Source organism: Perissodus microlepis, chromosome 15, assembly GCF_051167445.1.
Source record: "Perissodus microlepis isolate ML-2025 ecotype Zambia chromosome 15, ASM5116744v1, whole genome shotgun sequence".
NCBI lineage: Eukaryota > Metazoa > Chordata > Actinopteri > Cichliformes > Cichlidae > Perissodus > Perissodus microlepis.
Genome location: NC_140475.1, coordinates 9,413,583 through 9,436,247, shown reverse-complemented (window position 1 = coordinate 9,436,247; position 22,665 = coordinate 9,413,583). Strand labels below are relative to the sequence as shown.

The window sequence follows — 22,665 nt, the reverse complement described above, 5'->3', positions numbered from 1 at the left end:
TGCACCTAGTTTTAGTCTTTTGTTAAGTTATGGTTTACTTAACAAATGGCATTGCAGATCTGGTTTGCACTCAGGCAATTAAAATGCTTACAAGGACTCTACCTTGACAGAAACTACCAGAAGAATCACAGCAAGACTTTTCTATGACTAAACTGTTGTAAAAATAACTGCTCAGGTCACAAAGAGCCCTTACCACAAAGCATTCAACACCTAAGAAATCTGCTAGTGTATCATCTACAAAGGGAGGGACTGGTACATGCATATGTGAAAAACTCTAAATTGGTGTAAAGGCAGCGATCAATGACAGGTGGCATGGACACCAAACAGACAGCTGCAACAGAAGAGGAATCAAAATTTTGGCCAGTGAAAGCTGAAGGAGGATTTCTTCATCCTTTGATCATGTGTAAGCTAATCCTGACTGCCTTCTGTACCACTCACTGGGCAGGCAGGGGAGCACTTTCTATATTCTATTTAGCGAAGCCCTCAACAACAGAATCTTTTCTACTTCATATAATAATGCTCCACATCATCATTACATGAAGTAGAAAAGTAGATTCTCCAGCAGAGAGTCAACTGTTCTCTATTTCCACCCTGTACTGTCACAATATTCAACTCTCTGCACACAATAAGCCACTTTGTTGCATTGTCCAGTACATTTTACACACAGTTACACTGAAACATCAGATATTTGCATTTCACAAACCAAATATAATCAACCCCACAGATAGAGAAGAGGGAAAGATAAGGAAACACTTGGGGGGGGGGGGGGAATTAATGATAAGCATGGGGAAATTTACAAGATATACTCAAAAACAGATGGTAAATAAGCTTTAGTGCTTTGGTGTGACAAGCACATATTGTATGTTAAAGGACTAAATCATACTGTATATAAGTGTGTCACAATGTGTCAGAGGAATGACTACAACTCTTGAGTTATTTGCTAAACGTTTTCCTAAATTAATCACAACTCCAACTGCTCAGAGCTTTACTTTTTGTGTATATTGGTCATAAACGGAGCATTTAAGTGAAGTGCGTAATTTCTTCTTGGAGCATACTGTATCAGGTTGCAGGGGTTTTCCTGGCTAAAACCAGTTCTTTCTCACTAAAACTGGAGCTCAGACTTTTGTACTGTTTGTCAAGTTCACGCAGATCAATTGAAAAAAAGAAAGAGAAAAAAAAACTAACCACGTAGCAAACCATGTTATTTGCTAGATATTGTCATTTAAAATTTTCATGTAGGCACCAACAGAACACGCAAGGTCACGAGTTCAGTTCAGTTACTGACGACAGTTACAGAGACGTGAGAGGTTCAAAGCAGACAGCAACCTAGTCAGCGTTCACCTTTCAGTCAAACTTTACTGTGCGCCTGCTGTGAAAACATAAAAAATCGTAAAGAAAAAAAAGGGAACTTATTATTTACTTGTTATTTAGTGGAATACTAACAATAAAAACATGTACATGTCGAATATTTATTGGTTTATTTTCTTCGTATTTTTGTGTCTAACAGGTTAAGGCTGTTGTTAGTAAAACGATGAAATTTATACCCTTGTTCTTTCCACTTGTCACATTTTGCAGAGCCATTCAGTGGGTTACAACAGAACCTTTGGTTGTCTGGTTCTGGTCTTCAGGACCTGCCTTAACATGATGATTATATAAATTGTATAAAGCAACCACACAGGCAGGGGCAGATCTACTGTGGTGGCATGTGCCATCCTAAAATAATCCCTTGCCATCCCTAGTGCAACCATAGTTTTGCATATGACAGTGTTGTTTATAGCATGAACACTTTTACCTATAGCTACAGTTAACATTGAATATAAATTCTAAAACTTAATATATTGCAAAATGTTACCCTCGCATTAAAAATGTGTTACCCATAGTGTTGAGCTGGCTTTATTTCCTGTTGTCAGTAGTGTTTGACAGTACAGATTTCTGACCTTATGTGTAAATTTAAGCATATAACAAAAAAGTGCCAAAGAGAAGTTAGACTTGCATTTCTAACTGATCCACCTAATGTTGTGTAGCTTTCTGGAGTTTATACTTATTGAGCTACATGCTTATTTATTATGTTGGCTGTACAGTACATAAGATCGAACTGAAATGTTTAATGATTTGGGATAAAGCCAATAAGAAAGTTATAGACTTTGTTATTGTTATTGTTTATATGAAACGTGTATACTTATTGCATTTGATGTATTTTTACCATTTATATATAATGCATATTACAGAATGTAACTACTGTATGTGTCTAAAGAAATGGCTTTGCTTTTGCCACCCCCTCTGATTTCCATGCCACCCTCATGCCACCCTAAGAAAATTTCTCTAGCTCCGCCCCAGCCACACAGGTCTTGTTAAAAGAGATACCTTAGCTTGAAAAACCAAAACAATTTCTGTACCGGGCTGTAAACATGTTTACTGTAATAGCAGAACAGCTTACTCCTACTTATGACAGGAAAATCTACCTGGTTTCTTTTCTTTTCTTTTCTTTTGTTTTTAAGCCTTTTGGAAGGATCTGTAGGAAATGTTCTTCAAGCTTTCCAGTGTGTTTTAACCAAAGACTGCATATGAGACGGAAATGACCGCTGTGACACAGGCGTGTTTCCAAGATTTTTTAAGAACCGTGGCACAGAGGTACTAATAAGTCAGAATATTTCATCAGAAGTAAAGGCATTGTAGAAAACTGGTGTAGAAAACATGATTTTTAGGCTCTCACGAATGCCTGTATCCAATTTATTAACTTAAACATAATCTTGCACTGGATAAAATTGTTTCAAAGTGGAAAAAAGTATTTAGACTTTTCATTTAAGTAAAAGTAAACTAAACGTTAAAATCCTAATCAAGTAGCTTAATAGTTCACAGGTTCATTGTTTAAATTTTAAAGCTTTAAGCTAGTTACTTAAAGCTTTAAAGTAACTAAAGTAAGTGTACTCATTATGTGGAATGGCACCTTTAGAATTATATATCTACTGATTTGGGGGATTATAAAATTAACAGTAATGTTATCTAATGCCCTCATTTTAGGGGGCACAAATCATTTGTAGGGGGGCATCAGTTGGAGCTGGTGCCATCCGATGCCCCCCTGGAGAACACACCCCTGCTCTGACATTAGTATCATCACTATGCTATCATCTAGTGAGATAGCTAGCTAAATATACATATATATTTTAAAGTTTTATTCTTATTCATCTTTATAACAGGTATTCTTATTGTATCATCAGATTTTTACACATTGCTTTTTCATTTCTGCTTATTTATTTATTTATTTATTAGGCCCCTTTATTTATTTAAATTCCATTTTTCTGCTTAACTGAGCTTTTCTCCTTTACTGAAGTCATTTTTACACATTCTCTTTAATTCCTTGGCTGCTGTACCACTGGCATTTCCCTAGTTTTGGGATGAATCAACTATATTTTATCTGGCCTTAAAGAATTCACTGAGATGCAGTTGAAAAGCTTGGGCCATTAAGTTTAAATTACTTTGCTGAACAAAGTGCAATTTTTTACCCCTGCCCCGGTAGTGGTCTTGTGTGGGATGGAGTGTTTACATCAGGTGTATTGTTCGCTCTGTAGAGTTCTCCAACTCCAAAAAAAGGAGTTTCCTGGGTACGGAGACAAGGTGACCTTGCACAATAAGCTAAATATATCATTATAAAGATCATCACTATTCACACTATTCATTTATTCAAGCATCCTATCACACTATAAGATATGCAGAGCCCAGAGCTGTAGCTGCAGTTCACAGAGCAATGATTAACAGTCATTAGGACAAAAATTGTTCTGGACTTTTATGATTCTCAAAAGGATGTGACCTGAATGGCTGCCTCTGTCTCCCTGTTAGCCCTCTGTTCGACTAACACCACTCAGTAGACTGGTGGTCAGTTTCCTATTAAGACTGGAAATATGGGATGTGCAGTAAACAACAAGAACCCTGCACTTTAACTCACACAGCAGCAGCTGTATTTACAAAAATAACTCTCAACTTTCCTTTGAGGGAGCTATCATTTTCAGAAAATCCTTGTGTTAGTGTTTTGCAGACCAGAGAATATTTTTAACCTGGGCCCCCTAGTGGGTCAGAGAGGCTATATATCTGAGACTAATGTTAGTGGCAGAGCGTGGGAAGGCTTGTGCAAACAAGCCAGTTCAAGGTGGAGAGAAGCACAATAGATCGATCAGGGACTTTAACTCCTTTCACTGAATAAATAGCAGTCTTATAGAAGAGTTAGAAGTCTTTTAACCCCCCACAATCTGCTTATTGATATCTAAATATTGTCACTAAAATCCCTTTATCATTACAGTTGCTAATAATCCAGATCCATCCTGTAATCGCTGGATCTGGATTATTAAACAGACATATTACGTTCAGAGTTGGCTTGGGTCTTTTTGAAAATCCCAAATGCTATTATTTTTCTGTCAGCAGCTCAGGGATTACCCAATTATATATGATAGAGCTGTCCAGTTTCCAGGGAAACATCCTAGTTACTGATCCCATGAGACAAGAAGAGGACACGCTGCTGAGTGGGGAGTCTGGCAGCAGGTGAACAGTAATTATTGGATAGAGAAATCCCTCCAGTTTTGTAGCTTATTGCGTCAAAACCTCTAAGAATAGCAAGTCACACATACTCCTCTGTGCCGCAGAGGAGCTTAGGCTACAAATGAAATTCACAAAACTTTACATCCAACAATAATGAGTAGCCTGTATTTGAACTAGTTTCAGCTGTTCTTGAAGTGTGAAAGTCATGCTTGTTCAGAAAAAAAATTTATTTGCTTCTGTTTGTTAATTTCAACCCTTTCTGGGCACATTTATTTATTGATTGTGAATTAAACATTTCAAGGAGTAGGATGAGAGCTTCTTTTGAAATCTTACACCTGATTGACTGTAACCGTTTTGTCACCTCTGGGCACGGTTCCAAAATTTCATTTAATTTGACTCCAAAGAACAGACACTTCCTTAAAGAACAAGCCTGCTGACGCAAATGCACACACCCTTTAACTAGCTGTTGTTATTTTATGAGTTATGCTCCTTATCACTTCTAAATACTGAGAAGACACATTCACACAGCAGTAATTCATCATAAAAAAAAGGGCCTCAGGTGAACTCACAATAACTCAGACAAAGAGTTGTTTCAGGGCAAAATTGGATAAAACTGGGTGTGCTTAACATTGATTACTATAAGTGTTATTCTGAGTCAGCTATTGCTCTGTTACTTAGCCATGACTGGCAGACTGATGTTTTGTAGTTTGTTAAAAGCTTTCACATCCCTTCTCAGCAGCAGAAAGCTATCAGGGGGATGGCTTTCTGTGAATACAAAGCCAAGCCAAGCTGAGCTGTTGTCAGTGTGGCACGTAGGCGAACTCAGCTGTTTCATCATCACTGTGCTCACAATTACACCAAGGCAGGGATCTCTGTCTGTCTCCCTCCCTGCAATCCTCTCATCCTCATCATTGTCTCCCTTCCTCCTCCTTCTCCTCCTCCTCCTCTCTTTCTACCAGGCGTATGCTGCCTGGTTCCTCCCCTGGGTTGCAGCACCGACGCAGGTTGGCGTCACAGTGGTCTAATTTTACTGCTGTTGATGCTGATGTTAAAAGAAGCAATAGGCACCTGCTATTTCTGCAGCTACCCCATCTCCCCGAGCCCGCAAAAGGGGTATTAATAAACAGAGTTATTAGATGCTGCATGGTCGCACACGGAAGCTTTATTGAGGAAAAGAGGGGGGGTACTGCTGAAGAGTAAAGGAAAACAGATACTGAGAAATAGGCTGTTATGCAACGGTACTGCAAGGACAAAGCAAGAAACCCTATAAAAGCCAATCTCATAAAGAACACCATATTTTGCTACTTCAGTGCTTTGAGCGATATTAAACTTGTTCCTCATTTGAAACCAGGCCCTGAAACCAGGAAGCAGAGCAGCAACAACTGCTGACATCTTGTGTGGCTTTACAAAAAAAAGGGTGTGACCACACTGGAAGGCCTCCAACGTCAGAGCTGGTTGGTTATTGTGCGACAGTAGTCTTCCACCAAGCATGTCTTTTACACAGACACACCACGCATTTCCTGTGTGAAGCCATTAGGCAACCTGCCTTTTGATGATTCTGCACATGATGAAATAGTGGTACAAGGTGAAATGAGCAAATGAGGTGAGAGAATGACATGCAGACAAGATGAGAAGGCTGGGAGAGGTCTGATGACACAGTGAGGAGCAATAAAAGCAGAATAATTAATCTGCAGAGATGCCAATGGAAAAAACACACACACAAAACACACCACCGAGATTTATCTGAAATGATCAATGATTACTGCATAAGTGATGCATTTATTGCCTTCATGGTCTCCTGCGTAACAAGAGGCAATAGATGCCCCCACCCCCAGACCTTCAGTTTTAATTCATGCTGCATACACAAATTATGGGGGTAAGGGATTGGGGGAGATTATACTAGATTATATGAAAATTTCATTTCTAGATCTTCCACATCAGGTGACCTTTTTAACTAACAAATGGCATTTGGATGTCATGCTGTCACTTCAGCATCCATGTTGGCACAGATGTGCTTCAACAAGATCCACATTTAGCATACAGTCACAGCATAAAAATAAACCCTTATCGCTCATGCAGAAGTTCATTTAATAGGTCGACAATGCTGTCTGTCCCTTTATGAATTATTTCTGAGGACTCCTCTTTTTCCTTTTTTTTTCTTCCTCGAATTATGCTGTAACTCGCACGTCTTTTGTTCTGTGGGAGGTGATATTTTGGCTAATCGGGGGCCTTCTGATGCACGAGAATTAATTAAACCATCGTATATTGTGGCTGAAAACGTCACTTTCAGATCCTCCTGCGAGTTCCCTTGCACAACTACAGATCGCGTGCGTATGTCTGTGTCTGTGTGTGTGTGCGCGCGCACGGTTGGACGTGAGAAACGTGTCGCATCGGTTACGAAAGCAGTGTGCAGCAAGCCTTTTTCATCTTTTTATCACAGATGTCGGTGATTAAATCGGCTCTCCCTGAGACCGGCAGAGGGGAAAAAGCCGAAAGAAGAGAGCGTATATCTGTTTTAGCGGGAAAAAAAGCGCTGACCGAGCTGCTCGGTTACTTTCTGTTGGCAGGCGGCAGCGAGCAGCAGACTCCTCGCAGAGCCCTATATTTGGGCACGGAAGTCCAAACGTCATCGCGCACGGCTTGCGATTAAAAAAATGGAAAGAACGCACTGACGTAAGAGCCACTGACATAGTTAACCCTGGCAACAGGCGGAACAATAAATAGAGCAAGTGGAGGTGCAGGGAAAAAAGATGGCTATGCCTTATATAAGCTAATTTTAGCATTATTTTAATAATTTTTGAAAGCATTTTACTGGAAATGCTTTTAATTTACTACTCCTGAGAATATTCCCCTCTTTTTCTCTTCTCTTTCATCTTTTCTAAAATTATTTTTCCTTTGCCTCTCTTCCCCTAAACATGGCGGGAGGTTTCTTCCTGTTAAAAAGAGTTTTTCCTTCCCGCTGTCGCAAAGTGCTTGCCCCATGAGGTGACTGATGAATACACCTGACTTGAACTGAATAAATATGTAAATACATGTGTGTGTGTGTGTGTGTGTGTGTGTGGATATCGTGAGAGGAAAGCAACACACCCAGCCAGCACAGATGATTGAATTGAAATATCACTATCTTTTTATTTACATATCTTACAAACAACATTCTTCTTTACTATCTCTTTCTCTATTCCTCTATGTGTAAAAAAATAAATTTAATAAATTAAAAGGACTAATGTTTTCACAGAAAACTTTGGATAGACCACTCAGACCATGGTTAAGACAATGCACGTGTTTTTTTGTTTGTTTTTTTCTTTTTAAAATTTCACAAACAATTCACATGTTAACTCTCACATTCCATTAACCAGAAAACAAACTGGATCAATAATAACTATTGCTCTGAACATACATCGATAAACAACAAGTTATGTTATCTAGCACCATATAAATCATATACGAACTCATATAACGACTAGGTGGTATTAGTTGAAACATGCGGGGAGGGTTTTTTTTGTTTTTTAAACTTGCTACATTGGTGTTATAGGCAAGTATAGATAAAGGCAGATAAAAATCATAAATAATTTAATATAAGTCTGTTCCATAGCCCTGTGATCGGCACATCTACGTAAGAAAGTGTGCTTTGATAGGAAGAATCATTGTTTCTTGTACAGTCTTTTAGAGGGCCAGCAGGGTGGGTGAGCTGAGGGAGTCGGAGGACTGCTCATTGCTGCTGCTTCCTCTCCTGTGGGCGACGCCGCAGGTGGGGACGGTCTCTGCCTCTGGGAAGGTGAATACAAATGAAGACGTGTAGGTAGTGCAGGCTGGGGTGCAGGTTACTACAGGTGTGCACAGGGGCTCGAAGTCATTGGTATTAGCTGAGGTGTGAAGAGCCTCCCACTCCTGACCCGTGTAGAGGGAGCTGGACAGGTCGACCTCTGGCACAGACCGTGCCGTCTCCATCTCCGTCTTTGCCAGGAGATCCAGAGACTCCTCCAGGACAGAGGACTCCAGGTCTGACATCTTGACTGTGCTGCTAGAGACGGTGGCTGTGGAGAGGGCGGCGCTGGCGCTGGAGAATATGGAGTTGGAGGTTGAGGTGAAGGTCGACTGGCTGGAAGCGATAGCGGGTGTCTGAGAGACGGTGATCTGTGGCTGGGTGGACACTGCAATGGAGTGGCAGGAGTGGGTAGGAGAGAGGGAGGTCAGGGGGAAGTCTGTGCCCAGCTCAGAGGGGATTTTGCAAATGGGCTGGTGGGCAGCCAGAATGAACTCAAGCCTCTCCTTCTCCTTCAGCAGGTTGGCAATATCATTCTGCAGGTTGGATTTCTGGTCTTCCAGGATATCAGTTTCCTGTAAGAGAGAGAAATGGAGGAAGTTGCATCAGCTTGGCTGTTGGATAGCTCTGCTATAGCCCTGACAATAAACATGTTTCAATGAGTGATGGTAAATCTGATGGGATACTTACAGCTTGCAGAGTGTCTGTAAGCTCTCGCCTCCTGTTGCGGCATTTTGCTGCTGCCTGCTTATTCCTCTCTCTGCGAATCCTTCTCTTCTCCTCTTCCTCAGGTGTCATCTGCACATGATAGAAGGTAAAAGTTAGGACCCCTGCTCTTTAATAATCTTAGTCTATGTATATACATAACACTTCATGAACGAATGATAATTACCTGTTCCACTTTGCCTCTCTTGTTGTGAGCCCTGGACACTGCAGATTTCATGACTGCTCTTGAGTATGCAGGGCTAGGGCTGGAGGTGTAAGGGTGAGCTCCGTGGGAAGGGGCCACTGAGGAGACCACAGGCTGGACCATCCACTGAAGATCTGGGCTTGTGGAAATGGCTGTGACTGTGGGGATGAAGGAGGCACTTGATGCTGTCAGGTCTGTGAAATCCTGGAGGAAATGAAGTAAAAAAGGAGATCGTCAGGAGGTTTGGTACATTATCAGGAGGGGTGGCAGCATTGCAAGATGTCTATGAATGAAGCACGGAGGGTCTATAAAAAGCTGGATGGTTTAAAAATATCCTTATGATGTCAGCTATGACGTTACACTCTCTCTATGGAGTTTCCAGGTGGATGAATGAAGCTTGCCTTGCACTGTGTAGTGCTCAGGTCAGAGTTATTTTTTAATATATATATATATATATATTTAAAAACTCAATGGGTGCTTTTCTTAATTTCCAGCCAGCCTTTTTCATTATTACCATTATTATTATTTGAAAACATCAAATTTAAGCTTTGTTAGTTTAATTTAGTAAACATTCAAATCTCCAACAGGTTCTTTCTGAGCTGAAATAGCGTGTTGTAAAGATTTAACAATGTTTAAGCGGACATACCTGAGACTGGGGAGATCCCATGCTGGAGTAAGATCCCGCTGGTGACGGGTAATATCCCAGAGTGTCCACGGACGGGGAAGCGGTGCTGCAGCGAGAGGAAGAGTCGCAATCCGCGTTGAAATTGAACATCATCGTTCCTTTTTTTCGAAAAAAAAATTTAAGCAAATAAGAAGATCCGGACAAACTCTACTAAGGACGAATGTAAACTTGAGGTCAGGATAGTCCTTTAGTGGGTTTGCGAGAAAACTCTTCAAGCGCTGCTCCCGATCAGTTCTCTTTAGTCGCTGTTCTGCTACTCAAAGTTAGACTGCCAACTCTCCGAGCTGGGCCTTTTTTATAGTGTGTCTGCTGACGTAGACAGGGGTGTGCCGTTCACCCGACACCAGGAAGGAAAAAAACACCAAAACACTGACTTAACAACGCGTTAATAACACCGACTTTTCCTCGCGCTCCATTTAAATTCAATACACTTTGTTTGCACGAGTCACGAATGAGTCATTTACAGGTGATAAGTGACTATTTAAAATGTTTATTTCTAAAACTCGTCTTCAAGAAATGGAATATTCCGGAGCGGGATCCCCGATACGTAGGTATCCATATATGGTGCATCCTGTGAAGGAGGCGGGGCCTGATGGGAAATACACCTTGAGAGTGGCGGACAGCGGCATGACGTTATGTAAAACAACAAACACAGACGCTGTTGTGAAAACTTGAAGAACTGAAATAACAGTGAGGAAAAGTGCGTCCTACACAGCAGGGACACAATTAAACATGCAAATGTGTCTGTGCTGAACAAAATGTACCAAACAAACACATTAAAAAATAAAAATAAAAATCTGTTTTTTAACCCCCTCCCCCAGCCGCGCGCCTCCTTTTTTATTTGTATTTTTGAAATATAGAAACTCAATTCTATCGTGCAAACTTTCGGCTTGTAGTTAAGCACTTTGTGATATTCATCTTGAAAGGTGGTATATAAATAACATGTTATTTAAGTACTCGCTAACTTCACTCACTGACTCACTTATCGGCTATTTTTAAAGTGTTTAATTTGATAAATGGTTACACATTTAATGCAAGACAATTCATACAATCACAGAAGGTCCATGTTTGCATGTGTAGGTAGGTCACAAAGTACAAAGAATAATTAGAATAAAGATAAGAATAAGCGAGAAAACGGTGGGTAATTGATTTTCACTTGATTCTATGGTCTGTCTGTTAAACCAACTTTTAATTTACTTATTTATTTAATTTTTTTATCCATTTATTTTTCTTATTTAATCCCAGATGCGTTTATATCCAGTAAGTTACAATGGAATTGTTTCATAGAATTGTCTAAAATATCTCTACATAAACGTTACATGTCAGGACATGGGTGACATGTTCTCCACCCTCAGGTACTGTTTGTACTTTTCGCCTGCAATCCAGAACAGGGCGTGTTTAGCTGCAGAGCGAGCTGATAACTGGTTTTCTGTATGTACGTTTCCTCGACGACAGTTTACATTTCTCAAAGGAGGGAACGGGGAGGGGTGGCGGTTAATTGTAAAGGTCTTCCCCAAAGCCACTAGCAGAGGGAATCCTCAAGATTTACGTAAGAAGCTATGAAACGAATTCATGAAATGAAGGCTTAATGGTGAGCCAACATTGCGACTGCATTTTGCTGTTTAATAACTGTTCATTCTCTGACATCAGCACTTTTTTTTATTATCGTGTTGACTTGAGAAGTAGGTCTGTGGAACAAGCATCGTGACTTTCGTGCAATATTACCAAAGTCAGCAACATTTTGCTGGTAGTTTTGTTCATGGTTTATTCTTAATAAAGGCGATACATTCATGCACATAAAAAAACACGAGCAAAGCATTTTATGAGTTTTATGAAACACAATTCATACTTTTCTTCTTCTTTTTTTTCTCTCTCGTGAGTCTTCCGGGAATTCCCTTCTTTAACTAAACAAGCACAAAACAAGCGCCATAAGTGCTCTCGTCCCATTAAACAAACCATAAAGACTAAACAAAGGTATCATTGTGTCAAAAGACTCTAATTCAGGCTATAGGATTTTGCGCTTTCTTTCCCGCGCCAGTGTTTTGTTGAACATTCCTGGTTGTCATAGCGACGCCCAGCCCCTTTCGCGTCAGTGACGTCCATTTAGTTTTTATTTTTTCATAGCAAAGAAGATCGTGTGTAATCATGGGGAGGAGCCACATCAAGAGAGAAACACCAAACCGGCTTTTTCGGCATCGCCCGTGGAGACGGAACGTGCACACGAACACGTCAGGGGCCGTTCCCGGAAACGACGTCGGAGTGAGAGCTCTGAGTGTTTTCAAGTCTCTGACAGTCCTCCCCTTTCCTCGGTGTCTGCGGGTCCACGGAATGGAATGGGACACCAAACAAGCCTTTTACCTTGAGCGGTGTTTGAGTTCTGTTTGAGTGGTTGGCATGAAGGTTGCTGACCTGCACTGTTTGAGTGACCTGGTTTTTGCTAGTGTTGTGTTGGAATGATAATTTAATCGAAATAAAATTATAATAATAACAATAATAAGAAGAAGAAAGAAAGAAAGAAAGAAAGAAAGAAAGAAAGAAAGGCAATTTCTAAAAGAAAAAATATATTTTTATTGCTGTTTTTGAAAGTATTAGGCAATTTCTAAAAGAAAAAATATATTTTTATTGCTGTTTTTGAAAGTATTTAAACTCTCCGGTTATCTAATAGCGGAAGTTATTTATTTTTTATCACTGCTCTTTGGCTCCTCAAAGGAGAACAGTTCACTAAAATGACCGTGAACTTGGATGCCAGTGGATCTAAAAATAAACTCCACAGTCTTTGCGCATTCACGCTCAAGTTGCTTTGAAGAAGACGACTGTTAGAGATGTGCTGAGAGGTGAGTATTGTTCGACCTTTGAACTTTGTTTTGTCCCAGGCCGCTCAAGCCGACCACCAATAGTGATGTGCCGGTAAATAGGGCCCAAGGCGGGGGGGTTGCCACTGCCGGGAAGTACCCGGGAGCACAGAGCAAACAGGGGGGAGCCTCTCACTCTATCCAGCGCTTATCCCTTTCACTTGGGTGGATTCGTGAGGTCACATGAAACCTAAATATAGCCCAATCCGGTCCGCAAGTTCTTGTTATGGGAGCAGAATTAGGTTATGCGGGAACATCAATTAAAGCCCGGGCTTTAATTTTTTCCTGATAAACTTCATTACAGTCTGTGAGAAAGTAAGTCACGTTGCTCCTGTCTAGAAATTATATCAGTCACTGGCCTTCTTGAATTCTCCGATTCCCTCATGAGTGTGTTTTGCACATCTGCGGCTGCACCTAATTGCCACCCTTATATGGAAAGGTGGGTCAAATCCTTCGCATCCTCAAACTAACGCCTGTGCGGGCATTCTTGGCGCAGCTGATGACGCTGATATCAGGTACAACACAGGGTCAGTCTCTGAGAGCTTGTTTTACTTTCTTTTTGCGGCAGTGAGTGAGTGGGCCACACACAGCCCGGCAGCGTCCGTCTGCGCGCTATCCTTGTGCCACAGCACGCCCCCCCCTCTCCCCCATCTCCTCCCGGAAATACCATATATGGCTCGACCGGTCCATTCGGCGATTGGCTGCTTGGCTTCAGCGACAGTTCTGTTGCTGGAGCTCTATTCATATGTAGAGACAGGTGAAAGGCAATGTGATACGTGAATGACACTTAATTATGACGGCTTATAAATAATCAGGCAGTGTGCTGGAAGCTTTGTGAAATAATTAAATTAATGCCGGATTTTATTTTGTATCTATAAATAGAAGTTGGAACATTAGTGCATAATCATTGTTCTAATGTGGACAGTTTGGAGGAGAAAGAATCGGGGAAGCACCACACTGGCTATTTTAAAACCATTTATTAATGGAGCCTATTACACTGCCTCCACTTTCCTTCTAATGCATTGAGAGCTCGTGTTACCGTAAATGCCCAGAAGCATTAAACAAAGGCTAAATGTCGAGAACATCTGAGGGCATGACGGGAACATATAGCCTGTGATGCAGATGCTGCATACATGAAGTGACGTAGTTCATTCATGGCGGTGGGCACCTTTTGGAGGGAGGGGTGCCACTTTCTATGTGCACACTTTTTTAAAAAAAACATTTGAGTTCTGATAATAAGCTGAAATTAAACAGTGGGCTAGTGTTGATTTTTACGCACTTCAGTGATTTGATTGTTGAACTGTAAAAAACCCCATCTGCTAACCCCTTTATCCAGTCACTTCTCCCTCGGTGAAATGGTTCGGTCTCACCACACAGATTTCATTCATAAAATTCCAGCTCACTATAAAAGGCGGGCCTCTCCACTATGTGCACAGTTATGAACCTGGCAAATGGAATATAGGCGTCCGGGACATCCGTTTTCTGTCTAGCACAGACTGACTGTTCAGTCTCTTATGCGGTGATTTAATTTTATTTTGAATTTTTATTTTTTAATGAAACCATGCATCCAGACTCCAGCACTGAGTTCGACTTATCGTCCAGCTGTAGCACAGCATCGCCTGGCGGGGACACCCCTGGGTGCAGTCAGCATCCTCCTGACTCGCTTTCATCATCAGTGGACAGCACCAAGGTAGAGCCGGATCTCATCATTACACACACAAAAACCTGATCACAAAGCGTAATCTTGTGTTTGACGCATGCGGGTGATAGAACTGCATTCCTCAAATTCTTCACATTTTTATGAAGTCATTTTCATGCACTGCATTTCCCCTAGCAGGATTACTATCCCATGTTGGAAAAACGACTCGAAAAACATGCGTATCTCTGTAGAAAATCCCTAAAAAAATACCCCAACAAACAAACAAACAAGCAAAAACAGCGCAATGATATTATTATTTAAATAAAACTGTTTGTACTGCTGTCTGCTTCACAGTCTTCGTTGCAACCTTTTTTTTTTTTATCTATCATAAAAACTGATGAAGATGTGACACGATATGAAACGAGGCTGGTTCTGAGGTGTTTACAGAGAGCAGATTTTTTTGTCTTCTTTGACATTCCTTGGACAAATGATTGATGTAACATTTAAACATTGCTAAAGGTCAGCCAATAACGTGGTCACCCATTCGTCAGATACGCTAAATTAGTATTTTACTGCATGCATATGCATGTCTGTCTGGTGTGGGTTTTTCCAGGATACTGAGACCAGTGCAGCAGCCTCCTTTGTTCCGACTGTGACTGCAATCTCAACATCGCCAGAACTAAAGTGGATTGTGCAGCCTACAGTCATCACATCTGCCTCTCCGTCGCCCTGCCGTGCAAAGCCCAAAACTCATGCAGCGACCCAGTCGTCTTCCCGGCCAGGTGCAAACAAGGCGAGAGCCAGCAACAGGAAAGGGCCGAAAGAGCAGGTAAAGAGAAGAGAGGGGTGGGCGGTGATGCTGATGTGTCAATCAACCAGTCAATCAATCAGTCAGTACAGCGAGCAAACGAGCACTCTGCCCCGATCCCCACACCATCCCCAACGACCTCGTTTCCACTCATTAAGCTTAATGTGAAAACTGAGATATCGCGATATTTTAGCGGGACGGGATGCAATTAACTGCTTTTTTTCTTTCCCTGTCGTGGGGAAATAAAGTGTTAGCGGATTGATCTGAATATTTTTGCTGCGGGGAGTCAGTCATAAGCCGATTTGATCATGTTTAATTGGTGCAGAGCGGTTACTTTGGCTGGGGTAACGAGCTCAGCCTTGTTTATGTGCGGGATAGGAAATTGCATGCAATGCGCGTTCACGTGACTGGCTAGACCGTGCCAGTGGTGCAGCATTTTAACGCCTGAACTGAGAGTCTTCACCGACCACATCAGCATTCACTGCATAGGAGATTTTTTTCTCTCTGTCACTTTGGCACAAGAAACGGTGTTTAAGAGCCAACTGCCGACATGGCAAGACTTAGTGGGATGAGCGTTTAAATTAATGGGCTATTTCTGATTGATTTTAGCCTTCCAAAGAGGAGGAGGAAAGGAGGAGGATCAGGAGGGAGAGGAACAAAATTGCGGCAGCCAAGTGTCGTAACAGGCGGAGGGAGCTGATAGAGACCCTTCAAGCTGTAAGTAATGCTTTGTTAAATCATTATAGAGGATTCATTCTCACAGTATATGCATACTTCCAAAGATGAATAATGTCTCAGTTCACAACAGCGAAGCAGAGCGGTAGAGCCACATAGTTTTTTTTTGTTTTGTTTAGGGGTTTTTTTGTGCTTTGCTCATGCTCTTTTCTTTTCTCTTTCTCCCTCTTTCCCTCAGGAAACTGATACTTTAGAAGAAGAAAAGTCCACCCTGGAGACAGAGATTGCCAACCTGCTGAAGGAGAAAGAGAGACTAGAGCATGTCTTAGCTTCCCACCAACCGTCCTGCAAACTCTCCTCAGATGATGACGGCAATGGTGATGATGATGAGGGGGATGATAAGGAAGAGGATGTTGACACAATGCTGCAGGATCCACCGGACTCCCCGCAGCTGCTTTCCATTTTAGAGAATGGAAAAACCCCAGAGAGCAGCACAGCTGGAGAAGCCCATATTGGTCAAGACATGAGCAGTGTCCCTTGCATCCCTGCTGCAGCCATCTTGGGAAACTCCAACATCCTTTTGTGTTCCAGCGCAGAAGAGGAGGCTCTGGAGGAACTGAAAGGAGATGACTTGGATGACTTGGTGCCCAGCATACAGATGGACGTGACGCCCGAGACGGCCGCATCTGTCCCTGACATACTACAGAGTACTGACCTGAGTGGGCCCTTCTGCCTCTCAGACTGGGAAACCCTGTACAAGTCCGTGGCAAGCGACCTTGAGTCTCTGAGCACCCCAGTCATGTCTTCCAGTCCCACTTGTAGCAATTACCGCACAGTGTTTTCCTTCAATCACTCCGAGATTGATTCCCTGGCTGACGGTTCCGAGTGCCTCAAAGGCAGCCTCGGTGCATCCGAGTTAATGAAAGATAGTCTTAACTCGCCCACACTCCTGGCCTTGTGAATGCAAAGAAGTTATGCAACAATACTGTATTCTAACCAGCCAGCAAGCTCCAGTCGCTCTCAAATAACCTTTTGTAGTGTGAGTTTCGATGTCGTGCATATACCTGAAAATCAGAGATTGTGTAGACGCAGTGTTTTTCTGTGACTGTAAACACGGTTGAGTTCTTCCATGCTGTTGCTGCAGTTGTCTGAGATGAGACCTTGTGCTAGTAAAATGCATGCAAATACAAGTCATCTGTAATCTAAGAAGAGATGGTATTGTGTTGTTAAAAAAAAAGCTCTGCGTGTGGTCTGAAACGAGATCCTGCTGAGTAGCTTAATATATGTGTAACACTGTTTTTGACAAAGCTGTGTTGTAACAAGTGAATTATAGAAGGATACTAATATGTAAGTGTAACATCTTGCTGTAAGGTGCCCCCCTCCTCCAGACCTGAACTGACATTTCCTTTTACATTTGTTTTCCATGAAAAACAAGATCATGCCATGTATTTTATTGAGATGTATTTTATGACATAGTTTATTTTTTTACTTATGAAAATATAGATATGCAAAAAAGTCAACAACAAACAAACAAAATCAGAAACAAAAGAAAACTAGAAACTAGATATTGATAAAATATGCTGGAAATAAAATACCACAACTGCAATTAATGCTGTGCTGCTCTTGTTATTGATTTAGGAGCATTCATATGAATAGATAGTCGGCACCACAGCCTTGCTTAGTTAGTGACTTTACATGAAGTTCCTCAGCAGATGAAGAAACCATGAGATGCCTTGGAAATGTGGTGGGAGGAGGACGAAGAAAAGCTGAACACCTTCAATGCAAACTTCATCTGTGATAAAACTGCTTTAAACCCAGATTAATATGAATCTGACCTACCAAACACTCACTAAAACGTCAGAAGAAGAAAAATCCTAAATTTAAGGGTGGTATTAATGATGTTCTCGTCTCAGTATCAATCCATAAAGACGGCATTGCGCCTATTTCTGGCTTCGGGATTACATAAAGGAGACGCGTTGTGGACGGAGACGTGCTTGAATTGAGTGGGAAGCAGCGCAAACAGCAGGTTAATTATTTATTCACAGCCTGCTCTCTGCTCCACTATTGTCTCGGTCAAGGGAATCCGAGCGCACACACGGCAGCGCAATGCGTGCTGTGCGTGACGTCAGCACGCGATTGCCGTTTCGTTTCATTTCCTTTGACCATATTTGGGTAGTTGCAGTTGTTTTGTATCCATAGCAGCGGGTGTTAAATTTCGGAGCTGGAGAAGAAACGATCCAGAGGAGAGCGCGAGCCTCATTAAAGACCAAGTTTCTCATCAATTACGGAGCGGGTGGTCACGTGACTGACGATAAGCGGTGCAGTCGGTAATTTAGAGGTGCCGAGGCATTTCTCGGAACAGCAAACGAAGGGTTTAATGAGGGATAAACCTGCTGGGGTTTGTCCTTCAAGGAGAAGATAGTGTTTCAAGCTTGCAGTAAGCACGTTCATCCCAGAGGATTACTTTTTATCCTTTTTTACTCATAACACAAAGTCCTTTGCAACAAAGCACACGGCTTGCATGTCATGCCTTAACAGTGAACGGTGCAGTTCTTCTTTTCATCAGTAGGGGTGGCTACAGCGAGAGCAACAGCAGAGCAGAGAATTTGTCATGTAATGAGGGGTGCAGGGCTTTCACTTCCCCCTTTGAATACCTCAGTTGTTACGTTTGCACAAACAGACCTAACCAAATCGAGTTGTTCATCTTTAGAAGTTATCAGTGATACTTAGGAAAGCATGCGATCTGCCTGTTATATAAGATAAGATAACCTTTATTAGTCCAACACGTGGGGAATTTGTTATTAGGGTTATCTTATTAAAATTATCCAATATTTAAGTCCTCTTACTGTAATTGACGCAGCTCAGTTTTAGTGTATATGCTAGGGTATTTGTGGACTTGAAGGGACTCGGTTTACAGCATGCATATTTGGTTGACTGGTAAATCTAAGCAGGCCACAGGTGTGGATGTGAGAGTGCAGCACATCTGGAAAGTATTCGCGGTGCTTCACTTGTTTCACATTTTGTCATGTTGCAGCCTTATTTAAAATGGATCCAATTCATTTTTCACCTCAAAATTCTACTCTCGATATTCGTTTGAAATTCTCGCAAATTTATTAAAAATAAATGTACAGAAGTATTCACAGCCTTTGCCATAACACTTAAAATTGTGCTCAGGTACCCCCTGTTTCCACCGATGATCTTTTAGATGTTTCTACACCGTGATTGGAGTCCACATGTGGTAAATTCAGTTGATTGGACATGCTTTGGAAAGGTACGCGCTTGTCTATATAAGGTCCTACAGCTGAAAATGAATGTCAGAGCACAAATGAAGCCGTGAAGTCCAAGGAATTGTCTGTACACCTCCGAGACAAGATTATACCAAGGCACAGATCTGGGGAAGAGTACAGAAAAACTTCTGCAGCAATGAAGCAAAGGCTGTTAATATTTGTATACACGTTATATTTTTGTCTTCTGTTGTTAATAAATTAATAAATTATGGGGTGTAGTGTAGAATTTTGAGGTGAAAAAATAATTGCATCCACTTTGGAAAAAGGCCGTAACAGGACAAAATGTGGAACAAGTGAAGCACTGTCAATACATTCCAGTTGCACTGTATACTGTGCACATAAGTCCACATATTGGCACTGTGAAACTGACTGACATGGCATTAAGGATGATTTACTTTTAAGATATTTTCTGAATGTTTATTTGCAACAGTGATGCATTTAAGCACAAACACTGCAATAAACTGAGGTCATTTCTCAAGAAATAATGTACATCTCAAGCTTTGCCTTGAATATGGACATGCCTGATCTGCTGCTGATAAATTGTTTGTGGCTGGATCAGCTTTTTTAATGGTGCATAAACCAATCTAATTCATTTGGAAGTGCCAGCAACATTCACCTTTGCAGATATTAGACAAACTTCAGTTCAGTGTTTCTGAGGGTCCTGTGTGCTTTTCTTCACCATTTATCTCACGACTAAACTTCTTGTTCTTCTTTTTATATATCAACTGTGTGCGTGTGATGTCCTGGCGCATGGCTATTTCAGAGCGCTGACGGATGGGCCCGTCAACAGCTCTGATGCTTCGTGACTCACTCACTCCGTCCACTCCACTTGTTCCATCAAACTATGTGTGTCCAGCAGCGTGATGCTTCTCACCTCCCGAAGCCTGTTTCACAGTTGTACCATATCAGAGAGCCAGAGTTGTTCACGACCAAACTTTGTGTGTGAAATGTGAGCGGTAGGAGTTTTTATTTTAAGAGTGGGATTGAGACCAGGGATTGCTAAGTGAAAGAAGTGGTTTTTTGTTCTCTAACTTGAGCTAAGAAAAAGTAGCAACGTCATCAGAATGAGAAGTGGTGACGCTGCAAGCATTAAAATATGTTTGCAACAACAACAGTTTTTTTAAGCATCAAATGCAAGCACAGAAATGAGCCCTTTCATTGTTATATGTTGTTTATTGGATATTTATTACTGATGCATCATGTTGCATACTGTATGTTGTACAAGCTGCAATCTTGGGAGATTGGACAGAAAGACTTCTTTAAGTTTCTTGAATACATTTTTACATTTGATGGGGTGAGACAGTAGTTTCACCCGAAACCTCTGCTGATAATGAACCACGCCTTTTTCACACTTTGGTTCATGTGATAAGGCACATGATTAATAGTGAGTCAAAGAGCAACTTAAAGGACAACACTCACTTAAATACCTGGGACTGTCCGTCTTTTGGTTTTAGAACCAATGAAGCCTCTTAAATAAGAGGTGAAACATCTTTAAGAAACTTGAAGAAGTGCAGTTGCTTTCTATCCAAGCTCCTTAGACTACCATGACCTGGATGAGCACTTAAACAGACATTAGCAGTAGTATTATAACACTGAATCTGATCAAAGGTGCCTATTTATCTGCAGCATATTCATAAACCCATAATATATTTTATAAACTGCTTGTTTTTGTGTAAAATCTCAGTCTGTACAGCAGCCACAGTGATCACATTAGAGACATTTAAATGTAGCATAAAATCCAACCCCCTTAATTCATGCATCCAAATCATTGAATTCAGGGGTTTCAATCACTTCCATGGCCACATGTGTTTAAAATCAAGCACTCAGGCATGCAGACTGCTTCTACAAACATTTGTCTAAGAATGGGTCGGTCTTAGGAGCTCAGTGAATTCCAGTGTGGTGCCGTGATAGGATGCCACCTGTGCACCAAGTCTAATTGTGAAATTTCCTCACTACTAAATATTCCATAGTCAACTGTTAGTGTTATTATAACAAAGTGGAAGCAATTGGAAATGACGGCAAGTGGAAAGTTTGGTAGAGGGGGGGATTATGTTGTGTTTTTATTCTTTTTAGAAGTTGCACTTGACCCCTTCGGAACTAAGGGGTCAACTCTTCAGCATACCAAGACATTTTAGACAACTTCGTGGTCCCAGCTTTATGAGTTTGGGAAAGTCTCCTTCCTGTTCCAATATGACTGTGCACCAGTGCACAAAGCAAGGTCCATAAAGACATAGATGATCAAGTCTGGTGTTGAAAAACTTGACTGGCCTGCACACTCAGCCCAACTTTGGGATGAGCTAGAACAGAGATGTGAGCCAGGCCTTCCTGTCCAACATCAGTGTCTGACCTCACAAATGCACTTCCTATAAGAATAGTCAAAAATTCCCATAAACACTCCTAAACCTTGTGGTAAGCCTTCCCAGAAGAGTTGAAGCTCTTATAGCTGCAAAGGGTGGGTCGACATCATATTAAAGCCTTTGGATTAAGAATGGGATGTTCCTCAAGTTCATATGCGTGCTTCTCCCGTTGGAGAAGAGGTGGGCATGTTCAGGCAGATTCAGTCTCTTCTTGCATCACCTGTAAATGCAAGAAAAGCTTAATCCTTAAACTCAAGTTCAATAACCTTACCGTCAAACATGTAATCTTAAACTGTCCCTAGATCTAGGTGGCAAGAATAAACAAAAAACTCCCACCTGAGTGTACAGCTAAATATAGTATTTACACCTCTGCCTTACTCTGACTTATTTGAGTGTTTCCTGTGTAAAAGAGCCTGCAGGCATGTGGTTTGTTTTTAATGTACTGCATTTGGGATTTGATAATAATCAAATGTTTGCATGTTAACAGCTTTATAAAGACTTAATCCAACATCTGTGCACATTTATCAGCTCAGCTGCAGGCTGGTTAGCTGCTACTTTCCACTTATATTGCTTAGACAAAGTCTCCACTTTCAAATCTTTTCTTTTAAAGATTTGAACAGATTTGTGGCAGCCTTGTGTTTTTTATGTGGCCATGTGGTATTTACATATGTTTCTGTGTGTCTGTGTTTATAGTTGAACTCAAATGAATTGAGCAAAACACGAAGAAGCTCGAAGGCTTTCAGGTTGGACTTATTTCCAGCGATATCAGTCCCCTGTAGTATGTCTCACATCGCTTGCCTCGGTTCCAGATTTCCATCTTTCTGTTATTCATCACGTTGCTCAACGTTTCCAGCTCTGTTATCTCACATACCTTCTTACCAATCTGTTTCCTGCTTGCCGTCATATTCCCGAGGAAGTGCTATATTTGCAGGGATAAATCAATGTCATGTGCTTTTTGGGAAAGGTTAGGTCACCTGATATGGGTAATGCTGCCAACAATGGTGCTGGTACATGCGTGAACTCACCGTCTCCTTCCAACTGCAAGATGGCACTTTCAGTATTACATCAGAAAGATCTTGTGCTGATTCAGGAGTTTATATTGAAATGGCTGACCTGTTCTTTTCTTGAGTACCAAACGAATAAGTTGCCACACATACAA

The 22,665-nt window shown here is 41.4% G+C and overlaps 2 protein-coding genes across 2 annotated transcripts; one reads left to right on the top strand and one right to left on the bottom strand.

Moving 5' to 3' along the window:
• Window positions 1-7,634: 7,634 nt before the first annotated feature.
• Window positions 7,635-10,169, bottom strand: fosab (Fos proto-oncogene, AP-1 transcription factor subunit b). The gene is made up of 4 exons (XM_084953386.1): window positions 9,850-10,169; window positions 9,186-9,407; window positions 8,984-9,091; window positions 7,635-8,868 (listed from the first exon to the last, which is right to left on the bottom strand). The coding sequence occupies exons 1-4, from the start codon at window positions 9,979-9,981 to the stop codon at window positions 8,194-8,196; spliced, it is 1,137 nt and encodes a 378-aa protein (XP_084809512.1). The 5' UTR covers window positions 9,982-10,169; the 3' UTR covers window positions 7,635-8,193.
• A 3,977-nt stretch (window positions 10,170-14,146) lies between these two features.
• LOC146371644 (protein c-Fos-like) lies at window positions 14,147-17,468 on the top strand. Its single transcript, XM_084953385.1, has 4 exons — window positions 14,147-14,430; window positions 14,993-15,208; window positions 15,797-15,904; window positions 16,101-17,468. The coding sequence occupies exons 1-4, from the start codon at window positions 14,302-14,304 to the stop codon at window positions 16,821-16,823; spliced, it is 1,176 nt and encodes a 391-aa protein (XP_084809511.1). The 5' UTR covers window positions 14,147-14,301; the 3' UTR covers window positions 16,824-17,468.
• The last annotated feature ends 5,197 nt before the right edge of the window (window positions 17,469-22,665 follow it).

What these genes read in the sequence shown, in the direction of transcription:
- fosab (XM_084953386.1), bottom strand. Translation starts at nt 9,981, where the DNA reads ATGATGTTCAATTTCAACGCGGATTGCGACTCTTCCTCTCGCTGCAGC. An exon ending in TGGGATCTCCCCAGTCTCAG is followed by an intron (nt 9,408 to 9,849) that starts GTATGTCCGCTT and finishes CATTTCCTCCAG; the next exon opens with GATTTCACAGACCTGACAGC. An exon ending in AGAGAGGCAAAGTGGAACAG is followed by an intron (nt 9,092 to 9,185) that starts GTAATTATCATT and finishes TATCATGTGCAG; the next exon opens with ATGACACCTGAGGAAGAGGA.
- LOC146371644 (XM_084953385.1), top strand. Translation starts at nt 14,302, where the DNA reads ATGCATCCAGACTCCAGCACTGAGTTCGACTTATCGTCCAGCTGTAGC. An exon ending in CATCAGTGGACAGCACCAAG is followed by an intron (nt 14,431 to 14,992) that starts GTAGAGCCGGAT and finishes GGGTTTTTCCAG; the next exon opens with GATACTGAGACCAGTGCAGC. An exon ending in GGAAAGGGCCGAAAGAGCAG is followed by an intron (nt 15,209 to 15,796) that starts GTAAAGAGAAGA and finishes GATTGATTTTAG; the next exon opens with CCTTCCAAAGAGGAGGAGGA.